The sequence below is a fragment of the Lepisosteus platostomus genome, chromosome 9, assembly GCF_059453375.1.
Source record: "Lepisosteus platostomus isolate fLepPlt1 chromosome 9, fLepPlt1.hap1, whole genome shotgun sequence".
In the NCBI taxonomy this organism is placed as follows: domain Eukaryota; kingdom Metazoa; phylum Chordata; class Actinopteri; order Semionotiformes; family Lepisosteidae; genus Lepisosteus; species Lepisosteus platostomus.
In genome coordinates this window covers 2790001-2812500 of record NC_142619.1, presented here as the reverse complement: position 1 = coordinate 2812500, position 22500 = coordinate 2790001, and the positions used below count along the sequence as shown (strand labels likewise).

General features: G+C 51.4%; 1 protein-coding gene across 5 annotated transcripts in view; it reads left to right on the top strand.

Annotated features, from left to right (window-relative positions):
* Positions 1 to 1611: 1611 nt before the first annotated feature.
* eps8l1b (EPS8 signaling adaptor L1b) overlaps positions 1612 to 22500 on the top strand; it is a 35208-nt gene continuing 14319 nt past the window's right edge. Inside the window, exons 1-10 of one of the 5 annotated variants that reach the window (XM_088646466.1) lie at positions 1612 to 1910; positions 4705 to 4754; positions 6751 to 6794; positions 9451 to 9515; positions 14904 to 15065; positions 16269 to 16415; positions 17197 to 17276; positions 20267 to 20412; positions 21547 to 21602; positions 21696 to 21822. In XM_088646466.1, the coding sequence (XP_088502592.1) occupies positions 1896 to 1910; positions 4705 to 4754; positions 6751 to 6794; positions 9451 to 9515; positions 14904 to 15065; positions 16269 to 16415; positions 17197 to 17276; positions 20267 to 20412; positions 21547 to 21602; positions 21696 to 21822 (892 nt within the window). In that variant the 5' untranslated portion in view covers positions 1612 to 1895. Of the gene's footprint in view, positions 1911 to 4704; positions 4755 to 6750; positions 6795 to 7846; positions 7983 to 8083; positions 8150 to 9450; positions 9516 to 14903; positions 15066 to 16268; positions 16416 to 17196; positions 17277 to 20266; positions 20413 to 21546; positions 21603 to 21695; positions 21823 to 22500 lie in introns of those variants that run through there. The other 4 variants (XM_088646465.1, XM_088646468.1, XM_088646467.1 and 1 more) reach the window with 4 other exon arrangements.

The window sequence follows — 22500 nt, the reverse complement described above, 5'->3', positions numbered from 1 at the left end:
CCCTGTCTCCCTGTCTCCGGCCGAGGGTTGAACTACGGTACGAGGGGTCGTGCCGTGAGAAAAAATGTATTAAGATCGGGAAATCAGGTCCCACGCGAGCTCATGTCATGATCGGGGGCTGTTCGGCAGTGTTAAATTCGCAAAACAAAATCAATGTCTTCAACTCTAACCCACCCGACTTTGACCGGAGGAGCTTTTAATTTAAGTATATATCCGTAGTGTTAACTGTAATTATCCTGCTTTTTACAAACAGTACCATGTTTTACAACCGGATGTTTGAATCTCCCCTGCGTGTTGACCACCGGCATCCCTGATCTCAGTTTGTTTCTTGACTTCTCTTGTTGATCAGGAGATGGAGTGGTTTCACTGTGAATTGCGTTTGGAAATGAGATTATGTTGCTCTTCAGTTTGCCTTTGAGCGTGTGCGGTAGCTCAGACACTGATGGAGGTACAGCAGTCGCACACTGGAGGGAGCAGTTCGCCTTGACGCAGATCGGCAAACAACAGAGACGGTAATCAGGCAGGTGTGGGGGCACATCGGGAAAGCTTCCGGGTGTGACTGTGTGTTTGAGTGTGTGTGTGTGAGAGAGTATGAGTATATGAGTGTGAATATATGTGTGTTTGTGTATGTTAATGTGTTGATGTGGGCATGAACGCATGTGTGACTGTGTATGTTTGAGTGTGTATGTGTGTGTGATTGTGTGTGGTTGAGTGTGTGAGTGAGTGTGAATGTGTGTGATTGTGTGTTTGAGTGTGAATGTGTGTGATTGTGTGAGTGAGTGTGATTGTGTGGTTGAGTGTGTGAGTGAGTGTGAATGTGTGTGATTGTGTGTTTGAGTGTGAATGTGTGGTTGAGTGTGTGAGTGAGTGTGAATGTGTGTGTGTGAAAGCAGCTTTATTGCCATGACTACGTGAGCAGCCCGGTCTCTCTGTCCCTGCCCTGACTCCCTGAGAGACACACCCCTGCCTGTGTGCCAGGACATTCCTGCACGATCCAGGCTCAGACTGGTTCACAGAGTGACTCACAGTCACTGAAGAGCAAGGCATTGAGGAGCACAGCAGGCCCCCGGTGTTCAGCACCTCTGACAGGCCATGACAGTTCACACTGGACACACTGTGCCTCAGGCTGTGACAGTTCACACTGGACACACTGTCCCTCAGACTGTGACTGTTCACACTGGACACACTGTGTCCCTCATTAACAGTGAAGTGCAGTGTTAATGTACTGGAGTGTCCAGTAAGTGTGTGTGTATGAACCCCTCTCTCTCTCAGTGCAGTGTTAATGTACTGGAGTGTCCAGTAAGTGTGTGTGTATGAACCCCCCTCTCTCTCAGTGCAGTGTTAATGTACTGGAGTGTCCAGTCAGTGTGTCTGTATGAACCCCTCTCTCTCTCAGTGCAGTGTTAATGTACTGGAGTGTCCAGTCAGTGTGTCTGTATGAACCCCTCTCTCTCTCAGTGCAGTGTTCATGTACTGGAGTGTCCAGTCAGTGTGTCTGTATGAACCCCTCTCTCTCTCAGTGCAGTGTTAATGTACTGGAGTGCCCAGTCAGTCACTGTGTTACTAATGTGTTACTGGGTGTTTGCTTGTGTTTCTGTAGACTTAAGGCAGAGCAGGGCTGGGCCGCCTGACTGCATTGTGACACAGACTATCGAACCGCAATACTTCAGCCTGACACACCCCGAGACAGAGAGGTGGGGGCTGACAGAGACTCTGGACATGACGGTACAGTACGTTCACACTGCACTGGGAGGGAGAGACGGGGAGACACTGCTCAGTACAGCTGGAGCTTGCTTCCACTCAGGTCAGACGCTTCTGTGCGAGAAGACAGCAGAGGAGTGAGGCACCACAGAACAGTGTGGGGTTTTCCCTGTGTGGCTTTTACCTGGGGACTGATGATCAGAGCTACTGTGAGTACAGACAGACTGGCACACTGAGAGACTGGTGCACTGAGAGACTGGCGCACTGAGAGACTGGCGCACTGAGAGACTGGCACACTGAGAGACTGGCGCACTGAGAGACTGGCGCACTGAGAGACTGGCGCACTGAGAGACTGGTGCACTGACAGACTGGCACACTGAGAGACTGGCACACTGAGTGATTGGTGCACTGAGAGACTGGTGCACTGACAGACTGGCACACTGAGAGACTGGCACACTGAGTGATTGGCACACTGAGTGATTGGTGCACTGAGAGACTGGTGCACTGACAGACTGGCACACTGAGTGATTGGTGCACTGAGTGATTGGCACACTGAGAGACTGGTGCACTGACAGACTGGCACACTGAGTGATTGGCGCACTGAGTGATTGGTGCACTGAGAGACTGGTGCACTGACAGACTGGCACACTGAGTGATTGGTGCACTGAGAGACTGGTGCACTGACAGACTGGCACACTGAGTGATTGGTGCACTGAGTGATTGGTGCACTGAGTGATTGGTGCACTGAGAGACTGGTGCACTGACAGACTGGCACACTGAGAGACTGGCACACTGAGTGATTGGTGCACTGAGAGACTGGTGCACTGACAGACTGGCACACTGAGTGATTGGCACACTGAGAGACTGGTGCACTGACAGACTGGCACACTGAGTGATTGGCGCACTGAGTGATTGGTGCACTGAGAGACTGGTGCACTGACAGACTGGCGCACTGAGTGATTGGTGCACTGAGAGACTGGTGCACTGACAGACTGGCACACTGAGTGATTGGTGCACTGAGTGATTGGTGCACTGAGAGACTGGCACACTGAGAGACTGGCGCACTGACAGACCGGCGCACTGAGAGACCGGCGCACTGAGTGATTGGTGCACTGAGTGATTGGTGCACTGAGAGACTGGCGCACTGAGAGACTGGCGCACTGACAGACCGGCGCACTGAGAGACCGGCGCACTGAGAGACTGGCACACTGAGAGACTGGTGCACTGAGAGACTGGCACACTGAGAGACTGGCACACTGAGAGACTGGTGCACTGACAGACTGGTGCACTGACAGACTGGCACACTGGGAGACCAGCACACTGAGAGACAGAAACACTGTCCGACTGCCACATTCACTGAGATGCACACCCATCATCATCCTCAACAAGAATTAAAAAAAAAGATATTTTTTTTCAGCACTCTCACCCTAACAGGAGAGCCTAAAAAAAGTTTTTATCCAGCGCTTTCACCCTAAAAGACTGCCTGCAAAAACCAAGTTCTCCTGCAACTCTCTCAGTGATCCGATCACCCACAGACTGCAGTAGGGCTGGAGAGGAGCTTTGGCTTCTATCATTGCATTATCAGGCCACTTGAATCCGTCGGAAACAGGTTTGCGGTTCATTATTGGGGGACCTGACTGGGGTTAATTCCTGGCCTGGCCGGACCTGTTGTGCATGAGATTCCAGGAAGAGCTGAAAGGCGAAGCTGAGCTTATCGGAAACAGCCCTTCAGCCACATGCGGATATCATTTGCATACGATCGCTTGGAAACACCCAGCCTTCCTCTAACTGCTTCAGCCAGTTCAGGGCGGAGCAGGAGAGCTGGAGTCTATCCCAGCAAGCAATGTTTACAAGGCAGGGTACACCCTGGACAGGACACCAGTCCATCACAGGACACACACACACACACACACACACACACACACACACACACACACACACACACACACACACACACACACACACACACACACACACACACCAGGGCCAGTCCATCACAGGACACACACACACACACTCACACCAGGGCCAGTCCATCACAGGACACACACACACACACACACACACACACACACACACACACACACACACACACACACACACACACACACACACACACCAGGGCCAGTCCATCACAGGACACACACACACTCACACACTCACACCTGGACACACACACACAAACTCACACCAGGGCCAGTCCATCTCAGGACACACACACACAAACAAACACACACCAGGGCCAGTCCATCACAGGACACACACACACACACACACACACACACACACACACACACACACACACACACACACACACACACACACAACAGGGCCAGTCCATCTCAGGACACACACACACAAACAAACACACACCAGGGCCAGTCCATCTCAGGACACACACACACAAACAAACACACACCAGGGCCAGTCCATCACAGGACACACACACACACACACACACACACTCAGCGACTTTACAATGAAACGGACACTAAGGGGAAGTGCATTTAAAAAAGAAAAAAAACACAACAGGAGGCATTGCTTTACCCAGAGAGTGGCGGGAGCGTGGAACGAGCTGCTTGAATACGTGCAACGAAACTGAAATGTTTGGGTGAGCTCCTCCAGAGCCAGGACATTAGGCCCTTCTTTACACAGAGGGTGGTGGGGGTGGGGAACAAGCTGCCCAGCCCTGTTGTGAGAGCCGATACCCTGGCTTCCCTCCAGACCCAGCTGGGTGAGGTCCTCCAGTCAGGACAGGAGGGGCTTCTTTACACAAAGGGTGGTGGGGGTGTGGAACAAGCTGCCCAGCTGTGTTGTTGAAGCCGATACCCTGGCTTCTCTCCAGACACAGCTGGGTGAGGTCCTCAGGTCAATTAGCTACCTGTGACCAAAGCCTGTAATGTGTCTGATGTGCGTATCATTCTGATGATGGGCCTCGCTGGGAGGAATTCGTGCTGTCCTGTCCTGCCTGTTGTCTGACAACATCCTACTTCTCACACACAGGGGGCAGTAATGAGCCACACCTCAGAGAGCCTGAGCAGTTCTCCTCATGGGTGAGTACCCAAACACAGACGCACAGCACAGCACAGACACAGACTTCCGACACACAGCCCAGCACAGACACAGACTTCAGACACACAGCACAAACACAGACTTCAGACACACAGCACAGACACAGACTTCAGACACAGACTTCAGACACACAGCACAGCACAGACACAGACTTCAGACACACAGCACAGACACAGACTTCAGACACACAGCACAGCACAGACACAGACTTCAGACACACAGCACAGCACAGACACAGACTTCAGACACACAGCACAGACACGCACTTCAGACACACAGCACAGCACAGACACAGACTTCAGACACACAGCACAGACACAGACTTCAGACACACAGCACAGACACAGACTTCAGACACACAGCACAACACAGACACGCACTTCAGACACACAGCACAGCACAGACACAGACTTCAGACACACAGCACAGCACAGACACAGACTTCAGACACACAGCACAGCACAGACACAGACTTCAGACACACAGCACAGCACAGACACGCACTTCAGACACACAGCCCAGCACAGACACAGACTTCAGACACACAGCACAGCACAGACACAGACTTCAGACACACAGCACAAACACAGACTTCAGACACACAGCCCAGCACAGACACAGACTTCAGACACACAGCCCAGCACAGACACAGACTTCAGACACAGCACAGACACAGACTTCAGACACACAGCACAGCACAGACACAGACTTCAGACACACAGCACAGCACAGACACAGACTTCAGACACACAGCACAGACACAGACTTCAGACACACAGCACAGCACAGACACAGACTTCAGACACACAGCACAGACACGCACTTCAGACACACAGCACAAACACAGACTTCAGACACACAGCACAGCACAGACACAGACTTCAGACACACAGCACAGCACAGACACAGACTTCAGACACACAGCACAGACACAGACTTCAGACACACAGCACAGCACAGATCCACACTTCAGACACACAGCACAGACACAGACTTCAGACACACAGCACAGCACAGACACAGACTTCAGACACACAGCACAGACACAGACACAGACTTCAGACACACAGCACAGACACAGACACAGACTTCAGACACACAGCACAGCACAGACACGCACTTCAGACACACAGCACAGCACAGACACAGACTTCAGACACACAGCACAGCACAGACACAGACTTCAGACACACAGCACAGACACAGACTTCAGACACACAGCACAGCACAGGCACAGACTTCAGACACACAGCACAGCACAGACACAGACTTCAGACACACAGCACAGACACAGACACGCACTTCAGACACACAGCACAGCACAGACACAGACTTCAGACACACAGCACAGCACAGACACAGACTTCAGACACACAGCACAGACACAGACTTCAGACACACAGCACAGCACAGACACAGACTTCAGACACACAGCACAGACACAGACTTCAGACACACAGCACAGACACAGACTTCAGACACACAGCACAGCACAGACACAGACTTCAGACACACAGCACAGACACAGACTTCAGACACACAGCACAGACACAGACTTCAGACACACAGCACAGCACAGACACAGACTTCAGACACACAGCACAGACACAGACTTCAGACACACAGCACAGACACAGACTTCAGACACACAGCACAGCACAGATCCACACTTCAGACACACAGCACAGCACAATACAGTACAGACTCATGGTACAGACAGATCGCAGCACAACACAGCACAGATACACACTTCAGACACGCAGCACAGCACAATACAGTACAGACTCATGATACAGACAGAGCACAGCGTCAGACACACAGCACAGCACAGACACACACAGTACAGTACAGACACACGCAGTACAGTACAGACACACGCGGTACAGTACAGACACACACAGAACAGTACAGTACAGGCACTGTACACAAACACAGGACCACACAGACACACTGATCTGTTTGCCTTGTCGTTTGCAGGAGCCTGACAAGGGCTGCCAAGCCTAGCGCCCGCTCCATCTACGGTGAGGCCCCTGTCTCTCAGTCTGTCGCTAGGGGCTCTGCTCGAGCCAGCGGGATCATGGGTACAGACGCCAGAGCTTTCAGGTTGGGGGGTGGTCCTGGGGTGGCATTTCTGGAGCCGCTGCGGGCGCAGGGAGATCGCCCAGCGTGGGCAGAGGGCACAGCCGATGGGCAAATCGCACCGCCTGTCCAATGTCTGACTTGGCAGGCAGAAAATCCCAGTATCCCCGCTGTCCCGGCCCTTCAACAGCCCCAGTCTGTCCAGTAACCCTCCGGGCACAGAGAGTTCTCGCTCGGTTTTGGGCAGGTAAAGTCACAGAGCTCAGCCGTGAAATCCGAGTTGTTTGGCCAGCAGCTGTGTCCCCCTGCAGCTCCCAGCTGACACACCCCACTGGAGCCCAGCAGGTGGGAGCCTGGCCAGTACCTGGAGGGGAGACTCCTGGGAAAGCTGAGGCTGCTGCTGGGAGAGGTGTGAGTGGGGCCAGCAGGGGGCGCTCACCCTGCGGTCTGTGTGGGTCCTCACGCCCCAGTATAGTGACGGGGACACTAGACTGTAAACAGGCGCCGTCCTTCAGATGAGACGTCAAACCGAGGTCCTGACTCTCTGTGGTCATTAACAATCCCAGGGTGTCTCTCGACAAGAGTAGGGGTGTTACCCCAGTGTCCTGGCCAAATTCCCCCCCTGGCCTTTACCCCTCATGGCCTCCTAATAACCCCCCTCTCTGAACTGGCTCCATCCCTCTGCTCTCCTCCCCACTGAGAGCTGGTGTGTGTGAGAGGACTGGAGCATCCAGGTGGGGCTGCACACTGGTGGGGGTAGTGGGATTCCCCCTGACCTGGGAAGAGCTCTGGGTGGAGGGTCCAGACAGTCGCTATACAAGTGTGAGGGATTATTCTTATTGTTTGATAGTTCCCCTATTTCCTTGGGCGCAATCTGTCTATCAGCCTCGCTGCCCCCGTATCTGCCAGTCTCCAGGGAGAGGACGTGTCTGAGGAGGAGGAGGAAGGGGAGGGTCAGAGCAGGAGGGCGGGGGAGGAAGAGAGAGAGAAACAGCAGGGAAAGGGGAGGAGAGGGTTAAATCCCAGGGCAGGCATTCCTGCAGACCCAGTCTGACCTGCAGGGTGAGTAGGAGCTGACACACTGCCAGCCTGACACAGGGAGAGAGAGGGAGAGGGAGGCAGGGACGCAGGTAAGGACAACCGATTATTTCTTCTTCTGTTCGGATCCCGTCTGTCTCCGGAGCAAGTGACCCCTCTGATCCGCGGCGCGGTGGGGCGGGGGGGGGCTGGCGTGTCTGTGCCCGCGTGGGGCTGCGTCTGTGAGACAGGGCGGTAGCCTGTGGCCTCTGTTTGCAAAGTCAGTTTCGTGTGTAAATACTGCCGACGGAAGGGGAAAAATGACATGAGAGCCGATACTAAATCACAACCATCTACTGGAAAGACAAGGACACTCCAGTACATCAACACTGCACTGAGAGAGAGAGGGGTTCATACAGACACACTGACTGGACACTCCAGTACATTAACACTGCACTGAGAGAGAGAGGGGTTCATACAGACACACTGACTGGACACTCCAGTACATTAACACTGCACTGAGAGAGAGAGGGGTTCATACAGACACACTGACTGGACACTCCAGTACATCAACACTGCACTGAGAGAGAGAGGGGTTCATACAGACACACTGACTGGACACTCCAGTACATTAACACTGCACTGAGAGAGAGGGGTTCATACAGACACACTGACTGGACACTCCAGTACATTAACACTGCGCTGAGAGAGAGAGGGGTTAATACAGACACACTGACTGGACACTCCAGTACATTAACACTGCACTGAGAGAGAGAGGGGTTAATACAGACACACTGACTGGACACTCCAGTACATGAACACTGCACTGAGAGAGAGAGGGGTTAATACAGACACACTGACTGGACACTCCAGTACATTAACACTGCACTGAGAGAGAGAGGGGTTCATACAGACACACTGACTGGACACTCCAGTACATGAACACTGCACTGAGAGAGAGAGGGGTTAATACACACACACTGACTGGACACTCCAGTACATGAACACTGCACTGAGAGAGAGAGGGGTTAATACACACACACTGACTGGACACTCCAGTACATGAACACTGCACTGAGAGAGAGAGGGGTTAATACACACACACTGACTGGACACTCCAGTACATTAACACTGCACTGAGAGAGAGAGGGGTTAATACACACACACTGACTGGACACTCCAGTACATTAACACTGCACTGAGAGAGAGGGGTTCATACAGACACACTGACTGGACACTCCAGTACATTAACACTGCACTGAGAGAGAGAGGGGTTCATACAGACACACTGACTGGACACTCCAGGACATTAACACTGCACTGAGAGAGAGAGGGGTTCATACAGACACACTGACTGGACACTCCAGTACATCAACACTGCACTGAGAGAGAGAGGGGTTCATACAGACACACTGACTGGACACTCCAGTACATTAACACGGCACTGAGAGAGGTTAGTTCGACGAAATGCCACATCATCAGATAATACGTTGCTACTGTACATCGGGTTGAATTACAATGAGATAACATTAAATAGCAAAACCACAGAATGACTAACAGTGCTTCTCTCCTTTCTTTCAGAACAGAGAAAGAAGTATTCCAGACTAAATTTCATAATGGCTGATACTTCACAATACCTTGTCAATGTAAGTATCTGCGTTGTTGCTTATTCACATCTCTGCACTGGCGTTTGTGAACCTGCTGTATCACGTGTGTGATGTCTGTGGCTCTATTTACTGTTCTCTCTGCATTGTGGGATGGCTGCCTCACAGTGCCTCGAGGGAGTGATGATGAGGGCGTCTTCCCAGAGTCCTCTGCCCCCTTAACCCCCCCTCACGTGCCCCAGCTCTGGCTAAACGCTTTTCCTGAATTGAGGAAAATTCGGATTCCTCCCAGGACGCGCCGCTGCTGGGATTTTTCCCACGCCACGGACTGGAGAGTCATGTGGAAGGCAGACATGAAGTCCCTCTCTCCCATAATGCTCTGGGGTCAAGCAGCTCTGTGGTATCTGGGTGCTCTTCCTCTGCTTCGACTGGCTGGGCTCAGAGGTGTCAGAGGTCAGTCTAAAGGGGTCTGCGATGGTTATCCGGGACGGATACTGTCAGATTGGCTTTTGGAAAAGCAGACCAAGCAGCAGGGGGCTGTATATTAGTCAGACAAGTCAGGACAGACACTGAACAGCTGCCTGCCTGTCTGCGGTGAGTCACTGATCCTCAGTCCTGGTCCCGGGTTTTAGTCCAACTGAGCTCTCCATCGCAGGAGGACTGATTTCGGTTTTCTGTCCGGGACGTGTCCGTGAATTTGCCTTCGGGTTCTCCCAGGTTCGGGCGGGATTTGTAATCCGGGTCGGCAACGGCGGATCTGCTGTGTCTGAGCTCTATGAACTGCCCTCCCTCAGGTGTGTTACCTGCGGTGTAACCAGCGGGATTTCTGCTGGAGGAAGCACACCTGTGTTGTGTGCTTGTCTGGTACAGAGTCACTCCCACTGTGGATGGGCCTGATACAGTGTCTCTCCCACTGTGGATGGGCCTGATACAGTGTCTCTCCCACTGTGGGCTTGTCTGATACAGAGTCACTCCCACTGTGGATGGGCCTGATACAGTGTCTCTCCCACAGTGGGCTTGTCTGATACAGTGTCTCTCCCACAGTGGGCTTGTCTGGTACAGTGTCTCTCCCACAGTGGATGGGCCTGATACAGTGTCTCTCCCACAGTGGGCTTGTCTGGTACAGAGTCTCTCCCACTGTGGATGGGCCTGATACAGAGTCTCTCCCACTGTGGATGGGCCTGATACAGTGTCTCTCCCACAGTGGGCTTGTCTGATACAGTGTCTCTCCCACTGTGGGCTTGTCTGATACAGTGTCTCTCCCACAGTGGGCTTGTCTGGTACAGAGTCACTCCCACTGTGGATGGGCCTGATACAGTGTCTCTCCCACAGTGGGCTTGTCTGATACAGTGTCTCTCCCACAGTGGGCTTGTCTGGTACAGAGTCACTCTCACAGTGGGCTTGTCTGATACAGAGTCTCTCCCACAGTGGGCTTGTCTGATACAGTGTCTCTCCCACAGTGGGCTTGTCTGGTACAGAGTCACTCCCACTGTGGGCTTGTCTGGTACAGAGTCACTCCCAGTGTGGGCTTGTCTGATACAGTGTCTCTCCCACAGTGGGCTTGTCTGGTACAGTGTCTCTCCCACTGTGGATGGGCCTGATACAGTGTCTCTCCCACAGTGGGCTTGTCTGATACAGTGTCTCTCCCACAGTGGGCTTGTCTGGTACAGAGTCACTCTCACTGTGGATGGGCCTGATACAGTGTCTCTCCCACAGTGGGCTTGTCTGATACAGTGTCTCTCCCACAGTGGGCTTGTCTGGTACAGAGTCACTCTCACTGTGGATGGGCCTGATACAGTGTCTCTCCCACAGTGGGCTTGTCTGATACAGTGTCTCTCCCACAGTGGGCTTGTCTGGTACAGTGTCTCTCCCACAGTGGGGTTGTCTGGTCAGAGTCACTCCCACTGTGGATGGGCCTGATACAGTGTCTCTCCCACAGTGGGCTTGTCTGATACAGTGTCTCTCCCACAGTGGGCTTGTCTGGTACAGTGTCTCTCCCACAGTGGGGTTGTCTGGTACAGAGTCACTCCCACTGTGGATGGGCCTGATACAGTGTCTCTCCCACAGTGGGCTTGTCTGATACAGTGCCTCTCCCACAGTGGGCTTGTCTGGTACGGTGTCTCTCCCACAGTGGGCTTGTCTGATACAGTGTCTCTCCCACAGTGGACTTGTCTGATACAGAGTCACTCCCACAGTGGGGTTGTCTGGTCAGAGTCACTCCCACTGTGGATGGGCCTGATACAGTGTCTCTCCCACAGTGGGCTTGTCTGATACAGTGTCTCTCCCACAGTGGGCTTGTCTGGTACAGTGTCTCTCCCACAGTGGGGTTGTCTGGTCAGAGTCACTCCCACTGTGGATGGGCCTGATACAGTGTCTCTCCCACAGTGGGCTTGTCTGATACAGTGTCTCTCCCACAGTGGGCTTGTCTGATACAGTGTCTCTCCCACAGTGGGCTTGTCTGATACAGTGTCTCTCCCACAGTGGACTTGTCTGATACAGAGTCACTCCCACAGTGGGCTTGTCTGATACAGAGTCTCTCCCACTGTGGATGGGCCTGATACAGTGTCTCTCCCACAGTGGGCTTGTCTGATACAGTGTCTCTCCCACAGTGGGCTTGTCTGGTACAGTGTCTCTCCCACAGTGGGGTTGTCTGGTACAGAGTCACTCCCACTGTGGATGGGCCTGATACAGTGTCTCTCCCACAGTGGGCTTGTCTGATACAGTGCCTCTCCCACAGTGGGCTTGTCTGGTACGGTGTCTCTCCCACAGTGGGCTTGTCTGATACAGTGTCTCTCCCACAGTGGACTTGTCTGATACAGAGTCACTCCCACAGTGGGGTTGTCTGGTCAGAGTCACTCCCACTGTGGATGGGCCTGATACAGTGTCTCTCCCACAGTGGGCTTGTCTGATACAGTGTCTCTCCCACAGTGGGCTTGTCTGGTACAGTGTCTCTCCCACAGTGGGGTTGTCTGGTCAGAGTCACTCCCACTGTGGATGGGCCTGATACAGTGTCTCTCCCACAGTGGGCTTGTCTGATACAGTGTCTCTCCCACAGTGGGCTTGTCTGATACAGTGTCTCTCCCACAGTGGGCTTGTCTGATACAGTGTCTCTCCCACAGTGGACTTGTCTGATACAGAGTCACTCCCACAGTGGGCTTGTCTGATACAGAGTCTCTCCCACTGTGGATGGGCCTGATACAGTGTCTCTCCCACAGTGGGCTTGTCTGATACAGAGTCTCTCCCACTGTGGATGGGCCTGATACAGTGTCTCTCCCACAGTGGGCTTGTCTGATACAGTGTCTCTCCCACAGTGGGCTTGTCTGGTACAGTGTCTCTCCCACAGTGGGGTTGTCTGATACAGTGTCTCTCCCACTGTGGGCTTGTCTGGTACAGTGTCTCTCCCACAGTGGGGTTGTCTGGTACAGAGTCACTCCCACTGTGGATGGGCCTGATACAGTGTCTCTCCCACAGTGGGCTTGTCTGATACAGTGTCTCTCCCACAGTGGGCTTGTCTGGTACTGTGTCTCTCCCAGTGTGGGCTTGTCTGATACAGTGTCTCTCCCACAGTGGGCTTGTCTGATACAGTGTCTCTCCCACAGTGGACTTGTCTGATACAGAGTCACTCCCACAGTGGGCTTGTCTGATACAGTGTCTCTCCCACAGTGGGCTTGTCTGGTACAGTGTCTCTCCCACAGTGGGCTTGTCTGATACAGAGTCTCTCCCACTGTGGATGGGCCTGATACAGTGTCTCTCCCACAGTGGGCTTGTCTGATACAGTGTCTCTCCCACAATGGGCTTGTCTGATACAGTGTCTCTCCCACAGTGGACTTGTCTGATACAGAGTCACTCCCACAGTGGGCTTGTCTGATACAGAGTCTCTCCCACTGTGGATGGGCCTGATACAGTGTCTCTCCCACAGTGGGCTTGTCTGGTACAGAGTCACTCTCACTGTGGATGGGCCTGATACAGTGTCTCTCTCACAGTGGGCTTGTCTGATACAGTGTCACTCCCACAGTGGGCTTGTCTGGTACAGAGTCACTCCCACTGTGGATGGGCCTGATACAGTGTCTCTCCCACAGTGGGCTTGTCTGATACAGTGTCTCTCCCACAATGGGCTTGTCTGATACAGTGTCTCTCCCACAGTGGACTTGTCTGATACAGAGTCACTCCCACAGTGGGCTTGTCTGATACAGAGTCTCTCCCACTGTGGATGGGCCTGATACAGTGTCTCTCCCACAGTGGGCTTGTCTGGTACAGAGTCACTCTCACTGTGGATGGGCCTGATACAGTGTCTCTCTCACAGTGGGCTTGTCTGATACAGTGTCACTCCCACAGTGGGCTTGTCTGGTACAGAGTCACTCCCACTGTGGATGGGCCTGATACAGTGTCTCTCCCACAGTGGGCTTGTCTGATACAGTGTCTCTCCCACAATGGGCTTGTCTGATACAGTGTCTCTCCCACAGTGGACTTGTCTGATACAGAGTCACTCCCACAGTGGGCTTGTCTGATACAGAGTCTCTCCCACTGTGGATGGGCCTGATACAGTGTCTCTCCCACAGTGGGCTTGTCTGGTACAGAGTCACTCTCACTGTGGATGGGCCTGATACAGTGTCTCTCTCACAGTGGGCTTGTCTGATACAGTGTCACTCCCACAGTGGGCTTGTCTGGTACAGAGTCACTCCCACTGTGGATGGGCCTGATACAGTGTCTCTCCCACTGTGGGCTTGTCTGGTACAGAGTCACTCCCACTGTGGATGGGCCTGATACAGTGTCTCTCCCACAGTGGGCTTGTCTGATACAGAGTCTCTCCCACTGTGGATGGGCCTGATACAGTGTCTCTCCCACAGTGGGCTTGTCTGATACAGTGTCTCTCCCACAGTGGGCTTGTCTGGTACAGAGTCACTCTCACAGTGGGCTTGTCTGGTACAGTGTCTCTCCCACAGTGGGCTTGTCTGATACAGTGTCTCTCCCACAGTGGGCTTGTCTGGTACAGAGTCACTCCCAGTGTGGGCTTGTCTGATACAGTGTCTCTCCCACAGTGGGCTTGTCTGATACAGTGTCTCTCCCACAGTGGGCTTGTCTGATACAGAGTCACTCCCAGTGTGGGCTTGTCTGATACAGTGTCTCTCCCACTGTGTTCCTGACGGCTGCGTCACTCCTTCTGCAGGAGTGTCTGATATAGTAACCCTCCCTCCAGTGTCTGTTCAGCATCGACTGATCAGCTAGTAAGAGCTGTTTGATCAGGGGTAAAGCCCGGCGCCTGGGAGAGAGGCCCTTTAGGGTCCCCTGTGCTGCAGCTGCTGGGAACAGCGTACAAGATCAGAGACCCCCTCAACCCCACGATAAACCTGTTGAGCTCCTGCAGGACCGGGGAGGAGAGCACTAGGGACTAACGGACTGGGGGGGGTCTCTCCCGGGGTCTTTCTGCAGCACCTGGCCACGTACCCCCAGGACGAGCGAGGGGAGGTGCGCTCCGTGGAAGATGCCCGGAAGCAGCTGTCTGTCCAGTCCGCGCAGAGGAAGATCTGGAGCCAGGAGATGGCCATCCAGGTCAGGAGAGACGCTGTCCAGCTGAGGGACCCTCAGAGCCAGGTACGTCACCACTGTGGCCATAGGCACACTGAGTCTAGACACACATGTGTCTGTACTCACATCCTACACTGAGTCTGTACTCACACACTGCACTGTCTGTACTCGCACACTGCTCTGTCTGTACTCACACTGCACTGTCTGTACTCGCACACTGCACTGTCTGTACTCACACACTGCACTGTCTGTACTCCCACACTGCTCTGTCTGTACTCGCACACTGCACTGTCTGTACTCGCACACTGCTCTGTCTGTACTCGTACGCTACACTGAGTCTGTACTCGCACGCTGCACTGTCTGTACTCACACACTGCACTGTCTGTACTCGCATACTGCACTGTCTGTACTCACACACTTCTCTGTCTGTACTCGCACACTGCACTGTCTGTACTCGCACACTGCTCTGTCTTACTCGCACACTGCACTGTCTGTACTCACACACTGCACTGTCTGTACACACACACTGCACTGTCTGTACTCGCATACTGCACTGTCTGTACTCACACACTGCTCTGTCTGTACTCGCACACTGCACTGTCTGTACTCGCACACTGCACTGTCTGTACTCGCACGCTGCACTGTCTGTACTCGCACACTGCTCTGTCTGTACTCGCACACTGCTCTGTCTGTACTCACACACTGCACTGTGTCTTACTCACACACTGCTCTGTCTGTACTCACATGCTACACTGAGTCTGTACTCACACACTGCACTGTCTGTACTCGCACACTGCACTGTCTGTACTCACATGCTACACTTAGTCTACAGTAACAGGCTGTCCTGTGTCTGTACTCACACACTGCACTGTGTCTACAGTAACAGGCTGTCCTGTGTCTGTACTCACACACTGCACTGTGTCTACAGTAACACACTGCACTGTGTCTGTACTCACACACTGCACTGTGTCTACAGTAACAGGCTGTCCTGTGTCTGTACTCACACACTGCACTGTGTCTACAGTAACACACTGCACTGTGTCTGTACTCACACACTGCATTGTGTCTACAGTAACAGGCTGTCCTGTGTCTGTACTCACACACTGCACTGTGTCTACAGTAACAGGCTGTCCTGTGTCTGTACTCACACACTGCATTGTGTCTACAGTAACAGGCTGTCCTGTGTCTGTACTCACACACTGCACTGTGTCTACAGTAACAGGCTGTCCTGTGTCTGTACTCACACACTGCACTATGTTACTGAAACAGGACGAACTGGAGGAGTACCTGCTGCCCTCTATCCTTCGCTGTGAAGCCCTGTCATCAGAGACCTACCCCTCCCTCCTACTCCTGGTCTGTAAGGACAGCTCCCAGAAAAAGCCTGACATCCACTTCTTCAGCTGTGAGCACGTGAAGGTGAGAGTGTCAGCATGTCTGTCCTCAACAGACCACAGTGTCTGTCTCTCTGTCTGTCCTCAACAGACCACAGTGTCTGTCTCTCTGTCTGTCCTCAACAGACCACAGTGTCTGTCTTTCTCTCTGCGTCTGTCCTCAACAGTACAGTGTCTGTCTGCCCTCAACAGTACAGGGTGTCTGTCTCTCTGTCTGTCCTCAACAGTACAGAGTGTCTGTCTGTCTTTCTGTGTCTGTCCTCCACAGACCACAGTGTCCGTCTGTCCTCAAAAGTACAGAGTGTCTGTCTGTCTCTCCGTGTCTGTCCACAACAGTACAGAGTGTCTGTCTCTCTGTCTGTCCTCAAAAGTAGAGTGTCTGTCTGTCTTCAACAGTACAGAGGGTCTGTCTGTCTTCAACAGTAGGAAGTGTCTCTGTGTTTCTCTGTCTGTCCTCAACAATACGCAGTGTCTGTCTCTCTGTCCTGTATAGTAAAGAGTGTCTGTCTGTACTTTAATGCTTCGAGTCTGTTGGACTGTACTTCTGTCAGTGTGTTAGAGTGTCTGTCCTGGACTGTGTGTCTGTCAGTGTGTTAGAGTGTCTGTCCTGGACCGTGTGTCTGTCAGTGTGTTAGAGTGTCTGTCCTGGACCTTGTGTCTGTCAGTGTGTTAGAGTGTCTGTCCTGGACCGTGTGTCTGTCAGTGTGTTAGAGTGTCTGTCCTGGACCGTGTGTCTGTCAGTGTGTTAGAGTGTCTGTCCTATAGAGTGTACTTTCTCAAGGACATTTAATTTAATGTGTCCACAGGCAGAGCTCATTGAGGATGACATACTGAGTGCAATATCGGATTATACAACTAAAAGCAACAGAAGACCTGAGGCACTGAGGTACAGTGAGGACGATTAATATCCTGACTGGACACTGCACTGAGAGAGAGAGGGGTTAATACAGACACACTGACTGGACACTCCAGTACATTAACACTGCACTGAGAGAGAGAGGGGTTAATACAGACACACTGACTGGACACACCAGTACATTAACACTGCACTGAGAGAGAGAGGGGTTCATACAGACACACTGACTGGACACTCCAGTACATTAACACTGCACTGAGAGAGAGAGGGGTTAATACAGACACACTGACTGGACACTCCAGTACATTAACACTGCACTGAGAGAGAGAGGGGTTCATACAGACACACTGACTGGACACTCCAGTACATTAACACTGCACTGAGAGAGAGAGGGGTTAATACACACACACTGACTGGACACTCCAGTACATTAACACTGCACTGAGAGAGAGAGGGGTTAATACAGACACACTGACTGGACACTCCAGTACATTAACACTGCACTGAGAGAGACAAAGAGAAAGAGAGGAAACTCTGGTTTGTCTAGTACTGCATACTTCATGGAGGTGTGACTGTGAATTGATGTTTTTCCTAAACACTAGTAGTTTGTATTTATACTGAGAGTGCAACTAAGAGGTTGTATAGTTCAAAGAAAATACCAAACAATGTATGCTGGGCTAAATAAGGCTGATATCCCTTACTAAATAATCCACAGAAGAGAGCAATAAAATATTGGCTACACCTAAAAATAGAGACCAGAACTACCACATGACCCTGCTGAGCCCAGAACCAAGCCCAGAACCGAGCCCAGAACCGAGCCTAGAAAAGAGCCCCTCAGCCAGCTGGTCCTGAGGCTCACTGACACCAACCAGCCTCAGGACAGCACAGCTACAGCAACACAAGACACACAACACTGCCTCACTCACTGACACCAACCAGCCTCAGGACAGCACAGCTACAGCAACACAAGACACACAACACTGCCTCACTCACTGACACCAACCAGCCTCAGGACAGCACAGCTACAACAACACAAGACACACAACACTGCCTCACTCACTGACACACACACACACACACACACACACAAGAGCTGAGCCCAGAGATGACCCTAAGGCTCACTGACACCAACCAGCCTCAGGACAGCACAGCTACAACAACACAAGACACACAACACTGCCTCACACACTGACGCACACACACAAGAGCTGAGCCCAGAGATGACCCTGAGGCTCACTGACACCAACCAGCCTCAGGACAGCACAGCTACAGCAACACAAGACACACAACACTGCCTCACTCACTGACACCAACCAGCTTCAGGACAGTAGAGCTACAACAACATAAATCAATGTCAACCAAATCACAACACGCGCAACACAACACTACCTGACTCATACACACAAGCACAGCACATACTGGAGAGCTATAGGACCAAAAGAAAAACCAGACACTATAGACCATGACAGAGGAACACCCAGGGAGAAAAACCAGAGACAAACCTTCACCCATAAAATAGCAAATCCAGTCCCAGAATTCCCACACCTGCCAGAATCGGAACAGCTCCCAATCCCACTGGGGCAGGAAAGTCAACAGAGCTGCAGCCTCCTGTGTGATCTCCTGTCACAGAGAATGACCTGTGTCAAGAACAAGAGCAAGAATCACAGTCACAGTCAGTGTAGGGTCACAGGCAGAATCAAAGTCACAGGCATAGTGTAGAGTCAGAGAGTCAGAGTGTAGTGTCACAGTCAGAATCACAGTCACAGTCAGGGTGTAGAGTCACAGTCAGAATCACAGTCACAGTCAGGGTGTAGAGTCAGAGAGTCAGAGTGTAGTGTCACAGTCAGAGTGTAGAGTCACAGTCAGAATCACAGTCACAGTCAGAGTGTAGAGTCACAGTCAGAATCACAGTCATAGTGTAGAGTCACAGTGTCATAGTGTAGAGTCACAAAGTCATAGTGTAGAGTCACAGTCAGAGTATAGAGTCACAGTCAGAGTGTAGAGTCACAGTGTCAGAGTGTAGAGTCACAGTCAGAGTGTAGAGTCACAGTCAGAGTTTAGAGTCACAGTCAGAGTTTAGAGTTTAGAGTCACAGAGTCAGAGTTTAGAGTCACAGTCAGAGTGTAGAGTCACAGTGTCAGAGTTTAGAGTCACAGTGTCAGAGTTTAGAGTCACAGAGTCAGAGTTTAGAGTCACAGTCAGAGTGTAGAGTCACAGTGTCAGAGTTTAGAGTCACAGTGTCAGAGTGTAGAGTCACAGTCAGAGTTTAGAGTCACAGTGTCAGAGTGTAGAGTCACAGTCAGAGTGTAGAGTCACAGAGTCAGAGTTTAGAGTCACAATCAGAGTATAGAGTCACAGTCAGAGTGTAGAGTCACAGTCAGAATGTAGAGTCACAGTGTCAGAGTATAGAGTCACAGTCAGAGTGTAGAGTCACAGTCAGAGTTTAGAGTCACAGTGTCAGAGTGTAGAGTCACAGTCAGAGTTTAGAGTCACAGTGTCAGAGTGTAGAGTCACAGTCAGAGTTGAGAGTCACAGTCAGAGTGTAGAGTCACAGTCACAGAGTCAGAGTGTAGAGTCACAGTCACAGTGTAGAGTCAGAGTCACAGTCACAGTCAGAGTGTAGAGGCACAGTCAGATGCGCACACACACTGACACAGACCCAGACACAGACTTCATAGAACTGCAGCTGTACAGCACGTGACCTCCTGTCACCACCTGATGAACAGGGAGTGAGCCTCTCAGTTGATCCCATTAGTTGTTATTGAAGTTTCTGGATTATTCTGCATGCACAGACCTGTGTAGATGACTCATGTGCTGCGCGTGACAGTATCAGGTGTCTTGTGCTTGTCCTGTACCACGAAGAGCGCTGCGTGTCTCCAGCAGTTTGTGCATGCCCTTCGAGACAGGAAGCCCTGCTTTGGAGGATGCACAGGGCGAGACGCTGCTGTACAGCATCATCTGCACAGGTCAGCAGGCTGCTCACCCTCACTCCTCCTGTGCCTCTCTCTCTCGCGCCTCAGGAACAACCAGGCCCAGATGAAGCAGCAATCCCAGTCGCCTCAACAGCCAGCCACCCACCTCCCAAATACTGCCAAGGCCTCACTGCCCCTCCCTAATTCACCCAGACCCCCCGCGCCCAACGCTCCGCCTTATCCTGGACACAGAGGTATGGAGTGCAAAGCAGCTGTTTTGGGGTCTCTTTTCTCTCTGTGTGTGTGAGGTGTGTCTCTAGGGTCTATATTAGGGTCTATATTAATCTGTGTGTGAGAGGTGTGTCTCTAGGGTCTATATTAGGGTCTGTATTAATCTCTGTGTGTGTGTGGTGTGTCTCTAGGGTCTATATTAGGGTCTGTATTAATCTGTGTGTGTGTGAGGTGTGTCTCTAGGGTCTATATTAGGGTCTGTATTAATCTCTTTGTGTATAAGGTGTGTCTCTAGGGTCTATATTAGGGTCTTTATTAATCTCTGTGTGTGTGAAGTGTGTCTCTAGGGTCTATATTAGGGTCTGTATTAATCTCTTTGTGTATAAGGTGTGTTTCGAAGGTCTATATTAGGGTCTATATTAATCTGTGTGTGAGAGGTGTGTCTCTAGGGTCTATATTAGGGTCTGTATTAATCTGTGTGTGAGTGAGGTGTGTCTCTAGGGTCTATATTAGGGTCTGTATTAATCTGTGTGTGTGTGAGGTGTGTCTCTAGGGTCTATATTAGGGTCTGTATTAATCTGTGTGTGTGAGGTGTGTCTCTAGGGTCTATATTAGGGTCTGTATTAATCTCTGTGTGTGAGGTGTGTCTCTAGGGTCTATATTAGGGTCTGTATTAATCTGTGTGTGTGTGGTGTGTCTCTAGGGTCTATATTAGGGTCTGTATTAATATGTGTGTGTGTGAGGTGTGTCTCTAGGGTCTATATTAGGGTCTGTATTAATCTGTGTGTGTGTGGTGTGTCTCTAGGGTCTATATTAGGGTCTGTATTAATATGTGTGTGTGTGAGGTGTGTCTCTAGGGTCTATATTAGGGTCTTTATTAATCTCTGTGTGTGTGAAGTGTGTCTCTAGGGTCTATATTAGGGTCTGTATTAATCTGTGTGTGTGAGGTGTGTCTCTAGGGTCTATATTAGGGTCTGTATTCATCTGTGTGTGTGTGTGAGGTGTGTCTCTAGGGTCTATATTAGGGTCTGTATAAATCTCTGTGTGTGTGAGGTGTGTCTCTAGGGTCCATATTAGGGTCTGTATAAATCTCTGTGTGTGTGAGGTGTGTCTCTAGGGTCTATATTAGGGTCTGGTAATTATTTTCTCTCTCTAAGTGAATGGCTCAGTGAGGAAACAGCAAGACATGGCCCTCAGAGCTCAAAGAGAAGTGGTGAGTTGACTCATTTCCAACTCTATTTTGATCTTTCTTGCCCTTACACCTTAAGTGTGCTGTGTATTTTATGCTGATTCTTGCATTTTGCAGAACATACTGAATCACTGCTTTGATGACATCGAGCTGTTCATGGGGAAGCTGCAGAAGTCTTCTGAAGCTTTCAAAGTCCTGAGTCAGCGCAAGAAGTCTAAGAAAAACAGGAAGAAAGAGGTTGGAGGTGAGTGAGGCTTAGAACAATTAATTAACACCACAGTACATTAACACTGCACTGAGAGAGAGGGGTTCATACAGACACACTGACTGGACACTCCAGTACATTAACACTGCACTGAGAGAGAGGGGTTAATACACACACACTGACTGGACACTCCAGTACATTAACACTGCACTGAGAGAGAGGGGTTCATACAGACACACTGACTGGACACTCCAGTATATTAACACTGCACTGAGAGAGAGAGGGGTTAATACAGACACACTGACTGGACACTCCAGTACATTAACACTGCACTGAGAGAGAGAGAGGGGTTCATACAGACACACTGACTGGACACTCCAGTACATTAACACTGCACTGAGAGAGAGAGAGGGGTTCATACAGACACACTGACTGGACACTCCAGTACATTAACACTGCACTGAGAGAGAGAGGGGTTAATACAGACACACTGACTGGACACTCCAGTACATTAACACTGCACTGAGAGAGAGAGGGGTTAATACAGACACACTGACTGGACACTCCAGTACATTAACACTGCACTGAGAGAGAGAGAGGGGTTCATACAGACACACTGACTGGACACTCCAGTACATTAACACTGCACTGAGAGAGAGAGGGGTTCATACAGACACACCGACTGGACACTCCAGTACATGAACACAGCACTGAGCC